The sequence below is a fragment of the Xenopus laevis genome, chromosome 4S (assembly GCF_017654675.1).
Source record: "Xenopus laevis strain J_2021 chromosome 4S, Xenopus_laevis_v10.1, whole genome shotgun sequence".
Taxonomy (NCBI): Eukaryota; Metazoa; Chordata; class Amphibia; order Anura; family Pipidae; genus Xenopus; species Xenopus laevis.
The window spans coordinates 58,400,173-58,418,622 of NC_054378.1; the positions used below are offsets into that span (position 1 = coordinate 58,400,173).

General features: G+C 35.6%; 1 protein-coding gene across 1 annotated transcript; it reads left to right on the forward strand.

Moving 5' to 3' along the window:
- Positions 1–687: 687 nt before the first annotated feature.
- Positions 688–18,036, forward strand: vtgb1.S (vitellogenin B1 S homeolog). The gene is made up of 35 exons (XM_018260692.2): positions 688–774; positions 1,418–1,438; positions 1,522–1,673; positions 2,162–2,413; positions 2,520–2,681; positions 2,763–2,911; positions 3,200–3,350; positions 3,428–3,585; positions 3,709–3,874; positions 4,515–4,640; positions 5,679–5,897; positions 6,156–6,379; positions 6,480–6,577; positions 7,352–7,476; positions 8,196–8,297; positions 8,499–8,618; positions 8,701–8,890; positions 9,549–9,642; positions 9,990–10,175; positions 10,283–10,430; positions 10,651–10,876; positions 10,961–11,136; positions 11,336–11,869; positions 12,291–12,338; positions 12,433–12,522; positions 13,121–13,330; positions 13,405–13,547; positions 13,682–13,820; positions 14,143–14,278; positions 14,798–14,984; positions 15,476–15,570; positions 15,799–15,896; positions 16,021–16,180; positions 16,431–16,592; positions 17,774–18,036. Exons 1-35 carry the CDS (start codon positions 735–737, stop codon positions 17,887–17,889), a joined length of 5,403 nt encoding a protein of 1,800 aa, XP_018116181.1. The 5' UTR covers positions 688–734; the 3' UTR covers positions 17,890–18,036.
- The last annotated feature ends 414 nt before the right edge of the window (positions 18,037–18,450 follow it).

An 18,450-nucleotide genomic window follows, 5' to 3' on the forward strand; every position in this document is an offset into this window, starting at 1 on the left:
TCCTTCGAATCGTTCATTTCTAAGGATTTAATTGTTCAATCGAACGATTTTTCCATCGATCGCTCGATCGAACAAATTGCAATAAATCCTTAGACTTCGATATTCAAAGTCGAAGGATTTAACTTTGATGGTCGAATATCGAGGGTTAATTAACCCTCGATATTCGACCCATAGTAAATGTGCCCCCTAATGTAGCAGATTTTCTTCTCTACATAATGAATATATAATGAATTTAGGGGTGCAAGTTTCATTACGACATAATACTCACAGGCAGTAGACAATGAAGTAGTTAAATGAAACTTGCACCAGTCATCATGGAGAAGACCCAAACTGCTAACTGGCAAGTATCTGGTATTCTTATCAATCAGATTAGAGCTGATGCCTAAAGTCACTTTGACCCAACCCAAGTTATCATGACCTCTTATTTAGCTATGGTCTACAGGTAATTATTAACCATTATTTAATTCAAAGAAAAATATGTAGTGTTAAGTAATTATTTAAAATAACATTTTATATTATTTGATAAAGTGACGAAGGGTACATTTTTTGTTGTTTAATTATATATATTTTTTGCAACAGGTATCAACCAATAGCATTGCAAGCATATTTGGGTGGTTAATTTGGGCTGGGTAAAGGTTAATTATGTACCAGACAAGTCACTTCTGTGTGCACATGCGCCAGATCTTTCCGCTATAAATACGCTAACGTTTCTCAAACTGACATTCACCATCACGATGAGGGGAATCATACTTGCTTTGCTTCTCGCTCTAGCGGGTAAGTGTATCATACTATAACTCAATACATTTGCATACTTAACATGTAAAGTCATTACAACAGAGAGTGACATATTAAAGAACTGAAATATTTGGTATAAGAATATATATATATATTTCACTTAGCATGATTGTGCTGATTGATTGTTAATTACAGTTGTGTCATGAGATCTATTAAAACTTAGTCTAAAAAATAATGTATCCCCCATAATATGAGTGTATTTTGAGTTATCTCAAAGCTCTACCTGAGTGAAAGTCATGGAACTCCTTGGTGACCTAATGACCAATTGGATGCACGTTATTGATTATAGTCTGTTTTGTAATGTAATGCCAACATAATACTTAGCATTATACAGAGAGTTTGCTGGCATATATATATATATATATATATATATATATATATATATATACCCATCTATCCCCTTTCTTATCTAATGTATATCTATCTTTCTCTATGTGTTCTCTCTCTTCATCAGTTTCCCTTATTGCAAAAAGGGGGGTAATTTTTAAACCATAAAAAATGTAAGAATTTAAAGGAAAATAATGCCGCCCTGGTCATGCCACTTCTTTGGCTGAGAAGATAGTATGTCCAGCAAAATAATATGGTCTACTCAGTTTAACAGTTGTTTATTTATTATTCACAGGATGCGAAAAATCACAATATGGTAAGTACATTTTAAAAGTTTATGTTTGCATCAGAGATATATATATATACACACATAAACTTTTTACCATCTGTATATTACAGAACCGTTTTTCAGTGAGAGCAAGACATATGTGTACAATTACGAAGGCATTATTCTTAATGGAATCCCAGAAAATGGTTTGGCCCGGTCTGGTATTAAATTGAACTGCAAGGTTGAGCTCAGTGGCTATGCGCAGAGGTCCTACATGCTAAAGGTAAGACATAAAAGAGACAGTCACTTTAAGAATAAGGCTGCAGATGTGGCTGCACTGGTGCTCAGTATTTAGATTCCTAGTAAAAGCTTAAAAATTAAAAGGAATGCACATTAATTTTCAAGTAATATAAATCAATGGCTTTGTACTGTCTTATCATTTACATACTATGCCAATAGAAACATATCAAGGGGATCCCAAATGTTTAATAATGTTTTTATACCAGTACCCCACTAGTGCACCCTACTTTTATTTCAGTATAATGTCTATCCTGTATACATTTTTCTCCTGTGTAGTAATTACCTTGTTTCCTGTTGCATATCTACTCCATATATAGACTGCTTCCAATAACTGTATATCTCCCAAACTTCATTATCACTTTCAATATCACATATCCATATAAAGAAAGGAAATATTATGCTATGTATTAAGACATAAAGAAAATCAAGATACATCAATAAATAACATGGCTATTCCTTTCTTCTTCTCAGATTCGCAATCCAGAAATAAAGGAATTCAATGGCTTGTGGCCCAAAGATCCATTCACCAGAGCCACTAAGCTGAGTCAGATCCTTGCAGAGCAGCTGACAAGACCTGTGAAGTTTGAATACAGGAATGGGCAAGTTGGAAATATTTTTGCTCCTGAGGACGTTTCAGAGACAGTACTTAACATCCAGAGAGGAATCCTGAACATGCTTCAAGTTACTATCAAAAAGTCCCAAAATGTCTATGATTTGCAAGAGGTTTGTGTTCTTCAATATGATGCACGTCAATAGTAATGTAATTACATACTCAACAAAATTGTTACAACTGTATTCATTTGTATATCCTTTCTTTGTGTCCTTATAGGACAGCATTAGTGGTGTTTGTCATACAAAATATACAGTCCAAGAAGATAAGAAAGCTGAAAGACTGATTGTGATAAAATCTAGGGACTTTGAAAACTGTGAGTCCAGAGTTGAAAAGAAAATTGGAGTTGCTTATATGGAAACTTGTACTCAATGCAAAAAGGTAATGTTTACACTGGATAGCCACTAAAACATACTCAAACTCTGTAGTTTTCACTATACAGAATGGCATTTCTTCTTACAGAGGGCAAAACATCTACAGGGTTCTGCTACCTTCACCTACAAATTGCAGAACAAAGATCAAGGTGCCCTAATTGTAGAAGCCTCTGCCAAGCAAGTTTATCGCTATACCCCATACTATGAACTTTATGGTGCTGCTGTGATGGAAGCAAGGTAGCATTTTTCATATTCAATCTGTAACTTGGTGGGAGGGGGGAGAAAACACACTATTGTTGTATATTGCTAGCCAGATGAGTTAAAACTAAATACCAGACCTAGACAATGACATTGTTTAACATGGCATATGGCAGAAGAAGAATATTATAGCATGATTTCAAATAATCTAATTTGCAACTACAGCAGCAGCAGTATCTACTATCACAATCTCCAACTTTGTCACATTTCAGAATACATTATACTGTACTATGTAGCTCACTGAACAAAATGTTCTTTTTCTTTCAGGCAAATACTGACTTTGGCTGAAACTAAAAGCAGCAGAAATAGCGAATCTCAGGTTCAGCTAACGAAACGCGGTGGATTAAATTATCATTTCTGGCAAGAAGTACATCAAATGCCATTCCATTTGCTGAAGACTAAGAACGCAGAGTCGCAGGTAGGGCCAGTTGTGAAGAATGTGCAACATAACTGCGTTGTTTTTTTACATGACGTGATAACCTTCTCCTCTTGTAGGTAGTGGAAACTCTGCAACATCTGGTACAGAACAACCAAGAATTGGTTCATGGCGAGTCTACCAGCAAATTTTTTCAGCTTGTCCAGCTCCTGAGAGCCACAGACCAAGAAAATATCCAGGCTATTTGGAAACAGTTTTCTGACAGACCTCAGCACAGGTACTTCATCAGGGAATCGTTTAGACAATTATATTTGCCAAAGGATGAACAATATTTTGGGTAATAAGAATCTACACGTTCATTTAAAATGTCACAACCAAATCATATTCTTGTTTTGATCAGGCACTGGCTAGTAAATGCAATCACTATGGCAGGATCAGTTGATGCATTAAAGTTTATTAAGCAGATGATTCATAACCAGGACATGACTCATCAAGAAGCAGCAACAGCGATACTTATGGCCATGCATTACACTAGAGCCAGCCAGCGTGTAGTGGAAATAGCAGCTGTAAGTGCACCCCTTTTTTTAGAACTGAAATTTTTGTTCTCTGTATATAATACACAAAAGTCATGAATATCTTGTAAATTATATCCTTATAAACGGTGAGTTCTGATGTCATCAGTTATAAACGGTGAGTTCTGATGTCATTTCTGTCACATGACTCACTGAAACTTGTGTATTATAATCAATAAAGTATTATTATTTATTAACATGTATTTATATAGCGCCAACATATTGCGTAGCACTGTAAAGTAAATGTGATTATACAACTACATTACATGAATTACATATATAGAATATATGGAGTAACAAACATCACAATCAATACGGGTACAAAAAGGTGAGGAAGGCCCTATGCATAGGCATACAGTCTAAAGGGAAGGGAGTAATACACAAGGTGTGGGAGTGGGCAAGATCGAATTAAGTGGGTGAGAAATGTGGTATTGTATGTGGTGTTGCGTTTGGTAGTTAAAATATATATAGTGAATAAAGTACCCCCAGTTGTAAAATATGAGAATATTAGAAGTTACCTCGGAGTTCCCTGACCTGTATAAAAACACTCGGCCTTCAGCCTCGTGTTTTTATATGGTCATGAAACTCTTTGATTTCATTCTCTTTGCTACATTTAATTATTTCTCTTTTACAGGATTTGTTGACAGATTCCAAGGTCCAAAATTCTCCTACTCTGTATAAATCCGCCATGTTGGCCTATGGTTCTCTGGTTTACAAATATTGTGTTGATTCTCAATCTTGCCCTGAAGCTGCATTACAGGTGAACAAGATATATAATTCATTATCACTACACAAATAAATAAGGAGAAAATGATGCTGAAATATTTAGAGACAGTAGTCAGAGTTGCTAGACACAGTAAATTGATTGGTGGAATACGCTTTTCATTTCATGTTTAGTTTTTATTATTTATTATATGTCAATTCCCCACATAACCTGATATGCTCCTATACCATACAGTTAAAGATTTTAAAGACACCACTCCAGAATCTCCATTTTTCATTAACAAAATCATCTTTAGTGGTTTATTTGTGTTTTTCATTTAGGGGCAAATTTACATAGGGTCGAATATCGAGGGTTAATTAATCCTCGATATTCAATTGCCGAATGTAAATCCTTCGACTTCAAATATCGAAGTCGAAGGATTTAGCTCAATTCCTACGATCGAACGATCGAAGGAAAAATCGAACGATCTGAAGGATTTTAATCCATCGATCGAAGGATTTTCCTTCGATCAGAAAATTGTTAGGAAGCCAATGAGGACCTTCGCCATAGACTAACATTGGCCTCGGTAGGTTTTATTTGCCGAAGTAGGGGGTCGAAGTATTTTTTAAAGAGACAGTACGTCGACTATCGAATGGTCGAATAGTCGAACGATTTTTAGTTTGAATCGTTCGTTTCAAAGTAGAAGTCGTAGTCGAAGGTCGAAGTAGCCAATTCGATGGTCGAAGTAGCCAATTTGATTGTTGAAGTAGCCATATTCGACCATTCGAAATTCAAAGTATTTTTTCTTCTATTCCTTCACTTGAGCTAAGTTAATGGGCCCCTTAATGTTAAAAATCCCATTTTTTTCTGCAGTGCTGTACAAACACATATAAGTTTCAGTTATCGTGTTCTTGTTAGTAACAATACCACTTTTCAGTGGTGAAGATTAGGAACAATTCTCAAATTAACCGTGTACCAGATGCTTTTAGCCAGCATACATTTTCAGCAATTTCATGTAATTTGATCAATACTACTACTGAATATGATTGTAATGAAAAATAAAATTATATTTCTAATGCATTTTGTTTATTATAGCCCCTTCATGAATTTGCTGCTGAAGCTGCCAACAAGGCTCACCAGGAGGACATCACCTTGGCACTGAAAGCTATTGGAAATGCTGGGCAGCCTGCAAGTATTAAACGCATACAGAAATTTCTGCCAGGATTTTCCTCTGGTGCCTCCAGGTTCCCTGTTAGGGTACAGACTGATGCTGTGATGGCTCTGAGGAACATTGCCAAAAAAGATCCCAGAAAAGTAAGAAAAGAAAATTGCAGTGCTACTATTTGGGCTACTTCTTGAATATAGCTGCCATTCCTAATAGTTATGGTAGTCACTCACACATTTGCTAAATTGCACCAGTTCACAATTTTTCTTTTTTTCTTTTTGCTAATGGTAACTGCACTTGTGACATTGCACGCCTATTTAAGTATTTTAGCCTAACAGATACTTACTGAGAAAAAAAGACCAATGTAGACAGACCACTTAGAAATTGTTGTCTTCTTTTTTTACAAGGTGCAAGAAGTTCTTCTTCAGCTGTTCATGGACCGTGATGTTCACCCTGAAGTGCGAATGATTACATGTGTAGCTCTCTTTGAGACCAATCCTGGAATTGCTATTGTAACTGCTGTGGCTAATGCAGTATTGAGAGAGAGCAAAGATAACCTGCAGCTTGCTAGTTTCACATACTCACACATAAAATCACTAACAAAAAGTACTATGCCAGAGTTCCATAACCTGTAAGTAACAAGGAGAACACCAGCTGAGTTTCATGTTTAGTTGGGTTATATACACAGTATATATGCTGCTCCTAACCCTTTATTCTTTATGTTCATTTAGAGCTTCTGCTTGCAGAGTAGCTTTAAATATTCTGAATCCAGTCTTTGACCAGCTGAGCTTCCGCTACAGCAAAGCATTCCATGTTGACACTTTCAGCTGTGAGTAAAATTATTCAGTTTATTCAGTAAATATCTAAAGAGAGGATGCAGAAATGGCAATTACAATTAAAAGGTCATTGTATCTCTGTATTTGCCTCAAGGAAATATTAAGAGGCAAATGTAAAATAGGCATGTTTTTGTATTGACATATATGAAAAGGACAACTGGAGAGTTTACCTGCACCTGAGGAAGGACCCGTGTGGTCCGAAACATCTAGTGCTTCAATAAAACGACACCAAAAGATTCTAAAGGCTCTCCAGTTGTCCTTTTCATATATGTTACTACTGTTGAAGAGCCAAATTAACATGCATCCAACGAGCTGTGGACCCAGCAGGAAACCCAAAATCAACATGTGTTTGTAGTGCTTCAATAGCCTCTGTAAAATGCTTTTTAATTTTGTTTTAAATTCGGACTTAACCTGAACTACCCTTGTCTCTTTTTCCAACAATATCTATCTATATGCAGTTATTATATAATGCTAATATAGTGCTAGTAGTGATCTACAACAAGGTACAATGTGCCCCTGCTTTTTACTGCTTTCTACAGGATTTTGACCCCCATTCTCCTGAACAGGAAAATCCCCATGGCAAACTTCATGTGCAATCTTGGTTGTGGGTTAAAATCACTTACTTAAGCACTGAACAGACTTTTAAACTGCCTAAGCCTGTTACAATATTATTTGGGCTGCCATCTTTGTTCAGTAGTACATACTGTATAAATACATTTAATTTCTTTTATAGTTATATCTAAGATTATGATTTTTTTCCCCTGCAGATCCCATGATGGGTGGACTTGCTCTAAATGTATTTTTCATAAACAGCCCAAGGACTGCATTCCCTGTGTTTGCTCTTCTTAAAGTCAGAGAAAGCTTTGCTGGGGCTTCAACAGATGTTTTAGAGGTAAGGAAGATAACATTATTCTCTAGTGCACCACTTCATAAATAAAAAAGAAAGGAATTTGCTAAGCTGGCCCTAATACAGAATGGTTTCAAAAGAGTGTCAACAAAGGAAAATTGTTTAGTGACAAATATATAATTGACATATTTAGACTACCATATAGCTGTCTTAACTTTATTCTAGTCAACCTTAGCATCATTTGAAAAAATGAGTCTTCACTTACTATCAATTTGCTGAATAGCATTGCCTTCTAATAATGCATTAAGGGTTCCTTTGTTTTTAATGTTTGTGAAGATTCTCATTCATCCAGGTCATGGTATCTGTAGAAATAAGTCAAATCAACTGGACTTGCTGTATTTTTTTTTTCTTGAAGACGTTTCACCAGTCATCCAACTGGCTTTCTCAATTCAGAATAACTTGTAAATAAGATCTTTCCAGAGGATATATTCCCAAAACAAGTTTTCTGAATTGAGAAAGACAGTTGGATGACTGGTGTAACGTCTTCAAGAAAAAAAAATACAACAAGTCCAGTTGATTTGACTTATTTCTTTGTTTTTAATCTTATATAGCACCAGGTTCACCAAAATCTTGGAATGTTAGGTGAAGCAGTTATGGTGCACTTAATTTTTAAGACAAATTATGTTTATGGTTTTAAATTCTTTGCAGTTAATGTTGTGTTTCAATTACAGTAAAATCCAATCAAATTAAAATACTTTTTACAGGTTGCGTTAAGGGCAGAAGGACTCCAAGAGGTCATAAGGAAGCAAAATATTCAGTTTTCTGAGTATTCCATGCGTAAAAAGATTGTAAAGATTCTCAAAGCTGTGAGTAGTTATTTGTTCTTTTAAATGTATTATTTATACTTTCTCAGCAGCTTCATCTCTTTAAAATAGATTTCCCATAGTAGCATTGATTTGCAGCTCTCAACCCCTATTGGCTCTGTCCTGTGAAACAGATTTTTTCTATCCATTCATCCACTTATTTTGACTAAATGTATTCATGAAATACTGAATTATATTTTTCAGTTGCTGGCTTATAAAGAAGCACCTGCTAATGTGCCTTTGGTTTCAGCAAGTATTAAAATGTTGGGTCAAGAAGTCAACTTTAATCAGGTCACCAGAGATACCATCCAAAATGCAATGAAGGTAGACTTCAATGATTTATGCTTTCTTCATGCTTGCTTGCTGAAAGTTTTTAGTAAGTATTAATGTGCTGCCATTTATTTAGTTACTGAATGAACCAGCAGAAAGGCACACAGTGGTTAAAAGGGTCCTGAACAAGCTTCTCAGTGGTGCTACTGGACAATGGTCTCATCCTATGCTGCTTACAGAAGCTCGACACATTATTCCAACCTGCGTCGGCCTTCCATTGGAGATTGCTACACACAGTGCTGCTGTGGCAACTACTGCTTTAAATGGTAAGGCATTTTATTGAATCACAATTTGGATGTATTGTAATGTATTGTAATGTACTGTAATAGAGATAGTCTTCACATAATAAAATATTTAATTTATTCATTCATGGTTATCTTCTATAAATAAATCATATAAGAAAAAATGGAAAATGTATGCAGCTTTATGGACAGCTGACCATCCAACATTTGTTTACGAACACTGGGTATATTTTCCCTAGAGCAGTAACGAATAGCAACAAGCGACAGATTGACTGATAAAAGTTATGTACAGGTATAGGATTCTTTTGCCTCTAATAAGGATTAATTATATCTTAGTTGGGATCCAGTACAAGGTATTGTCTTATTTTTATAGAGAAAATTGAAATAATATTTACAAATCTGAATTATTTGATTAAAATAGAGCTCCAAATTGCGACAAATTTGTTGCCTTCTGCATAACGGCTTTAGATCTCATACCTGTATCATTATGTATTAACCCAACCCAAGCCACAATCAGTCTCATCACATATTCCTAAGTTTCCTTAATATTAAAATTAATACACTGGTAATAAAGTCTATTGGCAGCATTACATTTTTTAAATGGCAGTAATATTTTAAAAATGTTTTCCTTGTTTCATCGATTGGCAATGTACATAACTGCTATTTTATATTCAATTTCCAGTTGATATGAAAGTGACACCTTCCCCATCAAATGACTTCAGCCTAAGTCAACTGCTCGAGTCAAACATACAGCTTCACACAGACATGTCTCCAAGGTTTGTAATACTGATATTAGCTATTGATATATGTTTATATTAGATATTGATATTTGATATTGATATACTTTTGCCATTTAACTAATATTAGTTTAGATATTTATCAGTATGAACAGAGCAGCATAAATGCTAAATGCTAAAAAACTCCACTTCACTAGTAAATGTTTTCAGAATATTTTAGCCAAAATTTATCTTTGCTCCAACTGCATATTATCATTTAACTGCTTAACAATGACTTGTTTTTTTTTTTTTAATTAATGATTATTTTTGGTTGTATAATGTTGTATTTAAAATTGATTTTTTAAATTTAGATTTCATCTTAATGTACTTTGTGCTTTTCATTTCAGTGTTTTGATTCATGTTGTGGAAACAATGGGAGTGAACACACCTCTGATTCAGAGTGGACTCGAATTTCACGGAAAACTCAGAATTCAAACGCCTGTAAAATTTACAGCCAAATTAGACATGAAAGATAAGAATTTCAAAATGGAGTTTCCACCTTGCCAGAGAGAGGTTGAAATTCTAACAGCAAGGTACTGGTTTTTGGCAATTACCTCAACTATTAGCATGCAAGGAAGTGAATACACAATGTAACACAATTTTTAAAAAATGATCTCAATTTCTCCCAACTTTGCCATAGACATCAAATGTTTGCTGTGACAAGAAATGTGGGACAGCTGGATTCAGAGAAGAGAATGCTAGTGGTGCCAAAGCAACATGGCCCATCTACCCTGGAGCAGCACTTTGAAAAATCTGGGAGAACTTCAGCAGAATCAGCCAGCATGATGGTACGTAATATAAAAAAGCAATTCATAAATTAATAGCATGAATTCAGCTCTCTGATTTCCCTTTGATCGTTCTAGATCTACAATGTTGCAGTAAATAATATCACATAATTATTGTACCCTGTCTTCAGAATGTAGTTTAATTTACAAGAAGTGACAACAAGGTTGATTGATAGGAGAGAATGAAAGAAATTATGAAAGAAACCTATTGTTTCCTTTATAGGAAGTGTCATCAGAAATGGGAATAAGGAAGAATGCCTACTCAGGGGGAGGAGCACAACACCAGCGCATACCTAATCATGTTCAATCCTATCATTTTTGCTTACGATTATCTAAACTGAATATAAATGCCTGTCTTCAGTCCAAATTAAACACTGCACATGGTGACATGCAATCCTTCCTATATGAACAAATTGGGGAACATGAGACAAAAGTTATACTGAAACCTGGTAGGTGATTTCAAATCTAGCCATTGTCCCTAATGTTTGTATAAAGTATATAAGCCTTGACACCTTCTGCATATATATTACCAGTTCAAAATGATGCAGCCATTGAAAAACTGCAGCTGGAGATTACAACAGGTCCTAGAGCATCCTCAAAAATAATAGCTCTGACAGAAGTGGAGGTGAAAGAAGGAGAACAGTTGGATGAATCTGCAGTGCAAAAGAGACTAAAGATCATTCTTGGAATCAATGAGGAGGAGTATAGAGTAAGTCTTTCTTTTTTACCGTAATGTGCTAGAGAAGAAATCGAATCTATTTGTTCAGCCTCAGGAGAGAGAGATTAAACAATGGTTTGTTCAAAAATGAATCCCTTCTTTAATGAATTAAAAGTGAGTTTGTAAAATAATCTTACAGAATTAAATATAGATTGCATATTACTTTCGACCATGCTTTTTTTTTTACTAGGCAAGAAATAGAAGTTTAGTTGGAAAAGAGTCAAAGAAAGCGAAAATTAAGAAGAATAAAGGTGCTGGAGAAACTGATGTTCTTGAGGCTGGGAGAAACTGGAAGCAATCCTCATCTAGCTCATCTTCTTCTCCATCCTCCTCTTCCTCCTCTTCTTCATCTTCCTCCTCATCCTCTTCATCATCATCTTCATCATCATCCTCATCAGAATCATCATCATCATCATCCCAGAGAAACAGAAGAAATCATGGTAGGAAAGTTGACATACTTTCCCGTGTATCACAACAGGCAATGAACAAAGAGACACATGGTCAAACTGGGCGTCAAAAGCAGAGAGACAGCAGCAGCAGCAGCAGCAGCAGTCAGAGCAGCAACAAAGAGAGCAGCAGCAGCAGCAGCAGCAGCAGCAGTGAAAGCAGCAGCAGTAGTGAAAGCAGTCGTGGAAAACATCAACAGAACTCTAAACAGCAAACACGTCAGAACAAACAGAAACAGCAAAAGCATCATGGCAGTCATCCTCAGGACCCATCACAGGTATGTTGTTCATATACATATTTGTACTGCTTTTTATAGTGCTTTTTACTACTTAAAGTGTATCCTAGCGCTACCTAGAATCATTGACAAAACCAATTATTACAACCACTATTCAATTAGGCTCTTAACTCCTTCCATGAGCTTGTTTAGTGGAGCAAAAAGGTAGGGTATGAGCTAACAAGATTTATGCTGGGCAATGAAATAGGCTCTCCTCTAGAATGTCTGATGAGGTGACAACAATGTTACCCTTATGGCAACATTGGTACTTTTTTTTTTATATGAAGCAGTACCTCTACCTATGTTTTACCCTCTTTAAGTAGTCATTGCATATTACTGGTGAATTGTATTCTATACCTAGCTGTAGAATCTCACTTTAAGACTTCCTGTATAAAAGCTTTATTCTCATTTATTTATTTCATAGATGCCACCCCAGATGTATAAATTGCGATTCCAGCGACCATACAAACAAGTATGTATAAAAATATATTTAGTTGTTCAAATGTACATGCTGTTATGAGTATGTGCTTGTTAAGATCTAATTCTGACCCTATTACTATCTGCAGCAATATAAGGGTATGTCAAGTCAGTCTTCTGAAAGCAGCAGCTCCAGTTCTTCAAGCAGTAGCAGCGAGTCAGCCAGATCCCAACATCATGTAAGTAAAGAGTGTGGTATCTCTATAATACATTTATGGGCTACTCAGAAAATTCCCTATAGGACAAGCTGCATTGTCAAAAACAATTGCTGTATATGGGTTTGTGTTGTACCTATTATCACATAATTCTCACTATATACAATATGTTTGTTTTATTATGGTTTAATGTAAGCTTTATCATTACAGAAAACCACATATCAACAAAAATCAGAAACAAAATGAAAGTAATGAGTTCTTCTGTGAAAGAGCTTATGGGGAATTCACTGACTTTTAAGAAAAATTCAAACAAACAATATGTTGGTCCGTTCAAATGCTGTTGGAAACAAATGGTCTTCTGTAGTTTCTTTCGGCAATTGTAATTGGCTTAACATATAAAAACAGGGAGTATATAAGATAAAAAATGTGATATATAGATGTAAGAGATTTTATTTGCATGGTATTGAGGTGAATGCACAGTTAAAGCCTGTTGTACCTGTACTATGATGCATGTATTTAGAATGCAGTGACAATATCAAGGCCAAATAAATAGCTATTGCAATATAAAATTAAATTATTGATGCTTATGAATATTAAGGGGTGTTTGGTTTTTTTCTTTTAGAACAAATTCCTTGGTGACAAAAAACCTCCAACTGTTGTCATCACTGCTCAAGCTGTGAGAAATGATAATGTCAAACAAGGGTACCAGGTCATTCTCTACACAGACGACACCACAAGACCCAAGATGCAAGCCTATGTGGTAGACATAACTGGAAAGAGCAGGTGGAGAGCTTGTGCTGAAGCTTATATCAGAAATCCACATGAAGCTCAGGTATAGAACCTTACAATACTCTTGACAAACAATATGTGACACAATTATCATTAATTACTTTGTTTATCATTTAGGCTGAACTGAAATGGGGTCAGAACTGCAAGCAGTACAAAATGGAATTCATAGCCCAGACTGGAATATTTGGAAATCAGCCTGCACTAAGATTCAAAATGAACTGGCCTAGAATTCCTTCCAAACTGAAATCAGCTGGTGAAGAGTAGGTTATCCTCCAATTCTTTTATATAGGAAAATGCAAAATGTGAATCCTTTAGTGGTATGTGTATATAATTGTCTTAAAATAACCCAGAATACTATAGTATATATTATAAGTTATGTATAATTTTATTCCAGGGTAGCTGAGTTTTTGCCAGGAGCAGCTTACATGATGGGCTTCAACACCAAAAACCAACGAAACCCATCTAAACAAGCCAAGATAATCTTATCTCTTAGCTCACCCAGGACTATGAATGCTGTCATACAAGTACCATGGGTAAGTGCTTAAAGAAGCGTGATAAGTCATTCATAAGAAGGAGAAATAGAAACAGCTAGTTGTAGTTAGGATTGGGGTGCATGCAGGGGCAAAATTACAGTGGAAGCAGAACCTGGGGCTGCAGGGGGCCCCAGGAGGTATAGGGGCTCCATGAGGCCCTAATTCATATACTGTACTATTTCAATAAATATTGGTAAAACAGGTCAACCTCTAGACATTTTAGGGGCCTGACAATAATTTTCAAAGTAATTTAGAGACACTGAGATGCAAAGATTTTCATTATGTAACATTATTTCTTGTTTCTTTTTATTCTGTTTTACAGGCAACATGCTATTATCAGGCCGTAAATCTTCCTTTTGCAGTAACATCAGCTTATCATCTGCACTCATCTGATATTCAAGCCCCAACCTGGAATATTTTTGCTGACACATATAGTTCACTGGTGGACAGATTCAGCGGTCAGTAAGAATACAGTCAGGAAAGGTTTTTTTATTAATGCAAAGTTAATGAAACAAAAAATAAAGTGTTATATTACACCTTTCTCTTTATTTCCAGTTAGGGTTGCCACCTTTTCTGGAAAAAAATACCGGCCTTCCTATATATTTGTTTTTTTCCCCATTAATAACATTGGGATCAACCTTCATTTTAACCGGCCAGGTGGCAACCCTATTTCCAGTGTACATTCATACAAAACAGGCACCAGGACAGGAGGCTGGTGGTGGTGGGGCTACAGTGTAGCAGCAGTTGTACTGCTCTTCCCTGAAATGTACATATTTGTATTGTTAGGATTTCAGATTTGGTTGTTGGGATTAATGGAGACATACACAAATGCTATATTGGCAGTGTTTTCATTCTGGGGTTTTGCTTTCTAAGTCAACCATTGGTTTTAAATGAAAACAGTTTCACAAAGACTGAACTGTGTCACACTTTTTATATATTGTGTACTCACAATTCATTTTTTCCTCATCACCATCTAGGAGAATGTACAATGTCCAGGGACCAGATAAAAACCTTTAATGAAGTCAAATTTAACTACACTCTGCCTGGAAGTTGCTTCCATGTGTTGGCTCAGGACTGCAGCTCTGAACTAAAGTTCTTAGTGATGGCAAAGAAATCTCCAGAGTCTTCTGAACTGAGAGACATTAATATCAAACTTGCTGACTAGTGAGTTCTGTATTCTATTACATAAATGTATTGTATTTCCAGCTATGCAGATTATCATTTTATCTAGGATGTGTTTGATTAAGCAATGAATTTTAAATACATTACAAAATTGTTTTTGCATAACAGCACATAAACAAACGTATAATTAAATACAGGTATAGGAACCCGTTATCCAGAAAGCTCCAAATTACAGAAAGGTTGTCTCCCATAGACTCCATTTTATCCAAATAATTTTAAATGTTTAAAAATGATTTTCATTTTCTCTGCACTAATAAAACAGTACATTGTACTTTACCCAAACTAAGGTATAATTAACCCTTATTGGAAGCAAAACCAGCCTGTTGGGTTTAATTAATGTTTAAATGATTTTCTAGTAGACTTAAGGTATGAAGATCCAAATTATGGAAAGGTCCATTATCCAGAAAACCCCAGGTCCCAAGCATTCTGGATAACAGGTCCCAATGCCAATGCATTTTCCTTTCTGTTTGCAGTGACATTGACATGTACACATCATCCGAAGAAATCAGATTAAAGGTTAATGGTCTTGAAGTGCCGAAGGAGAAGCTGCCATACATTGCAAGCGCAGGTAAAGGAATCTTCTAGTACATACTCACAAAAGAGTCTACAGGACTTGAGAGAAATAGGGAAAGTAATCCAGTACTTACAACTTGCTCTCTTTGTAGTAATAAAAGTCTGCAAACACTCAATTGACCAATTTTTTTAACTCTGATCTATTGTTCACTTTTTCTCTGCCTCATTTTATTCAGGAGAAATATGAGAATATACGAGAATTGAAACAATCTTTTTTTTTCAGATCCAGCAGTGGAGATAAAAATGGAAGAAAAAGCCGTTATTTTATCAGCACCAGATTTTGGTATTGAGCAACTTTATTACAATGGCAAATTAACCAAGGTATGTGTATAAACACATAACACAATAGAAGCCATATTTATAATGGTGTGTAAAGCAGTGGAGTCAGAATACACCACTCGTTAAACTCATAAACAAGTTGAATAACGTCTTCATGTTTCTACAGGTTAGAACAGCAGTATGGATGAGAGGAAGCACCTGTGGCATTTGTGGTCAACATGATGATGAGACAGAGCGAGAGTATCAGATGCCTGGTGGACATGCTGCAAGAGATGAGAACAGATTCACTCACTCCTGGATTCTCCCAGAGGAACCATGCTCTGGAAGTAATTGACTTTTTTTCTTTTCCCAGATTTACAGTTCTTTGCACATAGAGCCTCATTTACATCAACAGGCACAAAGACATTGGTGATAAGTGCAATTCAAACTCAGGATTAACAGCTTTGTGCATGACGTTTTTGAATCCATGCAAACTTGTGCTTCTTTGAGTCTGATGTTTCCTCCTAATCATTTGGAATGTGTAGCTAAATCACTTTTTCTGTAAAATATGAGTTCTTTAACTGTTTTCTTTTTCAGCTTGCAAGCTACAGCACACTTCAGTGAAACTTGAGAGAACAGTCCATATTGATGATCAGGAATCCAAATGCTATTCTGTCCGGCCAGTTCTACGTTGTGTCAAAGGCTGCTCACCAACCAGTGTTACCCCAGTCACTGTTGGCTTCCACTGCCTTCCTGCTGGTAAGTATTTACTTCCACCACCAGCTTAAAGGGGATGTTCATCTCAGATCATATTTTCCATTTGAACAGTCCCTGTGAGTTACAAGATTTTTGCAAATCATCTTTATTATTTTAAATGTTCGATTTTGATGCTACAGACGTGATAAGCCAGGGATCAGCCCTGTTAAAGTTCTCTCTTCTGTGCTCTCAGCTGTCTGTAGGGGATTTTCCAGCCAATGATTTAGCAGGCAGTCCATCAAAAATAAATTACACTGTACTGGATCTGCCCTTGCTCCTGTTTCATTTGCATATCTTCGATGGGATTGGCTGGCAAGATTTAACAAATAGGATTAGTGGAATTCAAATGAAGCAGGAGATGGGAGGCATGCGCAGTAACCAAACAGTATCAGCTTTCTGTATGGACAGAATGGACTTCCGGTGTCACCATCCCTAGCTGAGAGGCAGCAGAGAGAAGAGGATAAATATTTTTAGCAGCAGCGATCCACAGTTTATATGGTCTGTAGCTTCAAAACTATTCATTTAAAATAATAAAGATAATTTACAAAAATGTTTCTTCTGACTGGGGCTATTCAAATTTAGACAGTGTTCTGAAGGTGAACCTCCCCTTTAAGCAAAGTTTTCTCTTACAATTCCATTTCACTTATATGCATGGTAGACTACATTAATGCTGACTCACAGCTAAGGTATCCGTTTTCCTACACCTTTTTGTACTATTTCTAATCTAATAACAGGACGTTTGGAACTTCATAAACAAACAAAAACTCAAATACTTTAATAGTAATGCCAGATATAATTGTTTTGTTTTAATTTGCTAGAAATATAGGGAGAAGCTTTGACAGAATCCAATTATTCGATTAAATTGGGTTTCAGCCTTGGGATGCATTTTTCTTTTATACACATACTAAAATGGTGTTAAAGTTAAAATGATGTACACTGTACATGGTCATAGGAACACATTTCTATTTATTGATATTTTAAGAAGTGGTATTCATTAATTGGCAGCATTAGGTAAGATGATAATTATCCATATTCTCCTAAAATATTTACCTATAGCCGATGAAGCAGGTATGGCCAAAAAATGTCAAAGGATCTCATAACATGAATGTTTTATGTTTTGTGATTTGCGAGTTTTAGATAATAAAATTATAATTAAAAGTGCTATCTTTACCTGTTTTACACAGATGCCTCTACAGATTTGGTAGAAAGTCAGAACATAATGGGCAAGACTGAAGATCTGGTTGACACAGTAGATGCTCACACAGCATGTTCCTGTGAAGCACTGAAATGTGCAGCGTGATCTACCTATACCTACTTCACAGGAAGCAGTTAACAATATTCTTATATTGAATGAATTAACTGTAATATCACAGACAATATACTGATAAAATTTCAAACCAAATGTATATTACCCTTCCATTTTAAATAAATATTTGCATCCACAAAAGCATTATTTTCTCCTTGATATTATTTACTGCAAAATGAAATGATTTGGAAACAACTGAAATATTTATTACTTATAAAATCACATTTACATTCTTAACGAAACTGACCATCACATCCTCCACAATTATACGATTATTATATTGGCATTGCGTGTGAAATTTTTCTCTGATTCTTATATTTGAATTGTGTAAGTGTATACTATAATAATAGATCTATAGTATTAAAGGATTAATGTAATAAAAAGGTTACATAGAGTCACAAGCCATACATTGTGTAGCCCCAGAAATCAAAGGGGACTGGGAGTCCCTAATTTGCTTGTGCACCAGCACAAATAAAACCAGTCCTAGATTTATAATACTTAAAACACTCCAAATGGACTTAAATAGAAAAGGACAGCCTAGGGCAAAAACATCTA

What these genes read in the sequence shown, in the direction of transcription:
- vtgb1.S (XM_018260692.2), top strand. Translation starts at nt 735, where the DNA reads ATGAGGGGAATCATACTTGCTTTGCTTCTCGCTCTAGCGG. An exon ending in CAGAATCAGCCAGCATGATG is followed by an intron (nt 10,431 to 10,650) that starts GTACGTAATATA and finishes TTTCCTTTATAG; the next exon opens with GAAGTGTCATCAGAAATGGG. An exon ending in TCCAGCGACCATACAAACAA is followed by an intron (nt 12,339 to 12,432) that starts GTATGTATAAAA and finishes TACTATCTGCAG; the next exon opens with CAATATAAGGGTATGTCAAG.